This window comes from Hesperophylax consimilis, chromosome 22, assembly GCF_061612785.1.
Source record: "Hesperophylax consimilis isolate HC1 chromosome 22, BYU_Hcon_1.0, whole genome shotgun sequence".
Taxonomy (NCBI): domain Eukaryota; kingdom Metazoa; phylum Arthropoda; class Insecta; order Trichoptera; family Limnephilidae; genus Hesperophylax; species Hesperophylax consimilis.
In genome coordinates this window covers 2,983,728-2,988,876 of record NC_142857.1, presented here as the reverse complement: position 1 = coordinate 2,988,876, position 5,149 = coordinate 2,983,728, and the positions used below count along the sequence as shown (strand labels likewise).

At 39.0% G+C, this 5,149-nt stretch overlaps 1 protein-coding gene across 1 annotated transcript; it reads left to right on the top strand.

The window, feature by feature from the left end:
• Positions 1-1,376: 1,376 nt before the first annotated feature.
• On the top strand, positions 1,377-2,544 carry LOC149412650 (uncharacterized). Its single transcript, XM_089644904.1, has 2 exons — positions 1,377-1,418; positions 1,525-2,544. Exons 1-2 carry the CDS (start codon positions 1,407-1,409, stop codon positions 2,416-2,418), a joined length of 906 nt encoding a protein of 301 aa, XP_089501030.1. The 5' UTR covers positions 1,377-1,406; the 3' UTR covers positions 2,419-2,544.
• The last annotated feature ends 2,605 nt before the right edge of the window (positions 2,545-5,149 follow it).

Sequence of the window (5,149 nt, the reverse complement as noted above, 5' to 3'; positions counted from 1 at the left end):
CTTTCTTTGCTTATTGGCTCTTCATGTAAAAACCATCCAAGCGTCCTTTTCTTGATCTTACTCAATACGCGTAGATCAATATGTACAGATCTATTTTTATTAAAACGGTAAACGGAAACTTGCTAAACGTATAATAATACTATTAATATATCTTTATTGAAGAAATTTGCAACTATAACTAAGAATACATGTTAAGTGTCCATAGTGTACATTTGTTTATAAATAGGTAGTTAATAGAATGTTAATTCTATTGTCTCTTGTTAAAGAGAAAATAATAATATTAAAACAATATGTAGCATATAACAAATAGAAAAAGCTTAGGTTTCTCATAACTTGCCTCATTTGTCTAGAGGCTAGCCCGTGTTGAGGCAGTCCTTCTAAAAGTTAATTTAAATATATATGAATATACCTACACTTATATTTTAATATAATCGCTAAATATTATTGTGGGATCAATAGTTTTTAATTTGGGTGACGGCACAGGTAAAACACTTTTATTAATTTTGATCCAAATTCTAAAATACTTTTTGAAATTTGTTTGAGTATCACATTATGTTCTCTGAAGAGTATTGTTCAATCTCGTTGCAATGTACCTAAAATTTGTTTATTATCACATTATGTTCTCTGGAGAGTAATTTACAATCTCGTTGCAATGTACCTAAAATTTGTTTGACCGAAAGTAGTATGAATTACAGGAATTTGGAGTAAATTTTTGTTATTGTTTAGAATACAGCTAGTATTTAAACTTGTTTGTGTAGTATTTATGTATTATGTATATAGAAGTGAGTGTGTATTTTCCGAACGTCAAACATTGTTAAATCTAATCTAAAACAATACTCTAAATAATCTATGAATCTAAAACAATCTCCACAATCGAGAGGATGGTAACATACTCCCTGCGATTATTTAATTTGTAAAAATATTAAAATGTTATTAAATTATTATTTAACTCGTGGAATTGCATCTCTATCCAAGATATCAGAACTAAATAAATTAATTTTAAATATCGCAAAGAAAATAAAGTATCTTAATACGAGCAAACATAGTATTTATGCAAACGTATTATTCATCTAATAGTTACGTTAATCCACAGCGCATTCAAGGCCATAAAGACGTGGTGGAAAGCATGCCACTATTGCGAAATGCCGATGATATTTTCAACATGATACTTTGTAAAGCGTTATAAAATTCTATATACACTCTATGACAATTGCAATGAAAAACGTTTATGAATCAGATTATTTCAAGTTCGAATAGCTTAATAAGAGAGTTGAACAGCCGATATCAATTAATAGTTGCCCCACTACTTATTTTAAGGAAGCGTTTGGCTAGTATAAAGCCTTGCGTTCTCTCCCCTCACGGCACAAGCAGTTTTCCTCTCAGAAAAGGCTCACTCAACAATCAACATGAACGCTCTGGTGAGTTTGAATTTTGTAGAAGTTAATGATAATTTTAAATTCCTAGTTGCCAAATAATGTCGTCGAAAAACTGTTGAATGTAGTAATGAAGTAATATTTTTTTCAGATCTTCGCATTCCTGTGCATGGGAGCCGTGGTCTCCGCTCACTACATCAGCAATGATGAGGGGCAATGGAAGGGAGAGGGTCTGGCCGAGAGCCAGGACAATGGACAGTACGACCATGGATATGGTGCTTACAACGGTGCCTCTAACTACGCTGGAGCCTACTCCGGAGCTTACGCTCATGGAGCCGCCCCCATCGGAATTGACGGACGTGTTGTAGACACACCCGTGGTAGCCCACGCTAAGGCCGCCCACTTTGCCGCCAAGGCTGCCGCCTCCAACGGAGCAGTCCTCGGAGCTTACTCTCCCCTTTCATACGTCGCTTCCCCTGCCGTCTACGGCGCTTATGCTTCCCCCGCTGTCTATGGAGCTTACGCTCATGGACTCGCTCCTCTGGCTCAGGATGGTGTTGTCGTAGATACCCCCGAGGTTGCCCACGCTAAGATCGCCCACAAGTCCGCTGTTGCTCGTCTGTCCAGCGGCGTAGCCGCCCCTGCCGTCTATGGAGCTTATGCTTCCCCTGCCGTCTATGGAGCTTACGCTTCCCCTGCTGCCTATGGAGCTTATGCTTCTCCCGCTATCTATGGAGCTTACGCTCATGGACTCGCTCCCCTTGCCCAAGATGGTGTCGTCGTAGATACCCCTGAGGTTGCCCACGCTAAGATCGCCCACAAGTCCGCTGTCGCTCGTCTGTCCAGCGGAGTTGCCGCCCCTGCCGTCTATGGAGCTTATGCTTCCCCTGCCGTCTATGGAGCTTACGCTTCCCCTGCCATCTATGGATCTTACGCCCATGGAGCCGCTCCCATCGGAATTGACGGACGCGTCGTAGACACCCCTGAGGTAGCTCACGCCAAGGCCGCCCATTTCGCCGCCGTGTCCCACGCTTCCCACTACTAAGTTTCCCCTCTCCTTGAAGACCCCTTCGTTAATGTGATTGTAGTTGTAAATATCATCTAAATATTGTATGAATAATAATTTCACTATCTGAATTAAAACCGATCAAATCTACATAATGTCTTTTTCTGTATCTACATTCCATTAGATATCGTTGAATTATTATGCAGGCTTTAATGTTTATTTATTATATTGTTCTGCAGTATTCTTTCACCCAAATAAATCAATTAAAAAAAAAGCCTTTTATTTTTTCTTTTTCATAGGCGTCGTTCAAATAATGTAAAACCTTGGTGGTTTTCTCCGTTTAGTAAGAACTAAAATATCACGAATAATTTTGTTAGAACAATATCTGCAAAACCTGTAATGATCTGGCCTTTCTACTTCAAACTTTTCCTTCTCTTCTTTCTACGATAAATTTTCCTTAAGTCCCATAGGTAACTTTTCCATAAGGCTTTGGTTATGTATATATCCGGGGTAGGAATTTTGTCCCTTCCGTCTTTCAAGCCTTTGTCCCTCTCCTTATTACACACCCCTTCAAGTGTGTACATCCTAGTTTGTCTACGTGACGTACGACCTTGAACGTACTCATTTCACGTGACGGTTCAGTATAAAAAGGCTTCACCGAACGTTGTGTTGGTTTTTTTTGTTTCTCGGTATAGAAACCTAGTTATCTATGTATGTGTGGTATCCCTCGGTTCTTTTGAGATAGAGTGAGTTGAATCCATTACCGCTGTGTTTTAAAGCCATTTCATAAACCTTATCTTCTAAGTCGCCTGCTCCCCCAACTAGCTACGCGATTCTATCTATCGTAGGGTAATGTGAACATAATAAAGTGTTAGATTTTATATATGTGATATACATACGATAAATTTATGGTGTTAGTTGTCGGCGCCATCCATGTATATATTTTGGGAGGGGAAGGAGAGGAAAGGAAATGAATTTTTTTCAAGTTAAGATTGGCTCCTCCTCTTTACCAAACAAAACCGATGGATGATAATTTGAGCAAGGCGATCGATATCTGCGTGTCTGGATATCACAACCGGCCGGGTCTCCCCTTGTTCCAAATCGGCAACCGTCACGCCAGAATAAAGAAAACCAGGTCTCATCACCAATTTCAGAATTGCCCCAACCTCATACACCTCCAGGAAAATCTACTTTACTGAGTGTAGAAGGAGAAAACCATGACATCCCTTGTCACGAATCTAGTCGCGAAAATGTGACACGTAAGGTCCTAAGTTACGTGCCACCTCTAGAAAACGTTGTAACTCCCTCGTCGTCGGGGATTTACATCCCTTTCTAGGTCAATAACATAGATAACACACGACGATCTTGTCGACATTTAGCCTGCTTTTTAGCGATAGGTTGTGTGCCTACCCATTCAGCCAATTATCATGTGAGATATATGTAAGGTCTACTCGAAATGCCAAATTTAGGATGAGGACTATCTGTATTTTAATATTTGGTTCTAGTAATTATTTTATGAGGTTACTAGCATCCACGTGTATTAGGTATGGGTAACTTCTATTGAATACCTATCCTCTCAGGTAGGTATAAACGGATACTTGGTTTGATTTTTGCATTTAATTTAAAGAGGCTGCCTACCTCTCGAAAGGTACCTGTTGAGAAAAGTTGTTCGGTTGGTAGTTTTATTTCGGAGATTACCATCTCCCTCTTTTGACTCTAGATTTGTTTTGTGCATCCCAATTCGTAGCTTAGAAAGTCAAACAATAGATGAAAAGTATTAAATTAGAAAGTCAAATAACAGAAGAAAAGTATTCATTTTGTTCTGTCTGGTTGCATCCGGTCGCTTTCTATTCGGGCGGTCATACGCTAGCAAAACTTCCCCTTTGACTGACTGTACCTGCGTCTTGTCCTATATATGAAAGGGTCATTGGCCCGTCTCCCTTTTTCAGCTGATAGATAGTCTGATTGACACATTCCCTTTCTGAAACATTATTTGGGCTGCAGGGGTTGTAAACTTGGATGCTGTATCCGTCCTTTAAAGGGACTTCTGTTATTTAATAAATAATATAAAAAAACTCACCCTGTTAGTCACCTCCAAATCCTAGTGTAAAACTTACCTGGTTACACACTACATAGCTAAATCAGTTTAATTTTCGGTCACCTCCCTATCGGCTTCTTTCCTCCTTTTAGCGAAATCCTTGCAACTTGTTCAAGTTTGATCCCCTCCCTACGCCTATAAAAGGGTAATTAAATAATTCTGTAAATACAATTGTACCTCCCTAATCTCTGTTTTACAACGCAATCATTATTATTATTATTTTCATGTTTTTAAAACAAGTAATTTAGTTTGAACTACGTATTTACGAAGTCACGTTTAATTTAACACATTTTATATTATAATCGCGATCGCCCAACTCTTAGCGCCCCTGGGGTGATTTTTCACAAAACGGCGCTCTACAAATTATCCAATTATTATTATTGTCATTATTATTAATTGTATTCTCACTGAGTCCAACTACTTTCACTTCACACAAACACCGGTTCAATAATATTTCACTTTAATTCAATATTCCACAGTACTTTCTAACACCATTTGAATTCACTAATTAACTGTAATTTCACACAACACTTCTGATTTGTATTGATTTCTCGGAGCTGCCAACGTATCCACGTTCAAGAACTGACTGCCCCTCCGATCTCTACCTTCACGTGGGAATGTGTTTCTTCAAGCCCGCCTGTCAATAAATCTTATCTGCTAGCCCAAACAAAA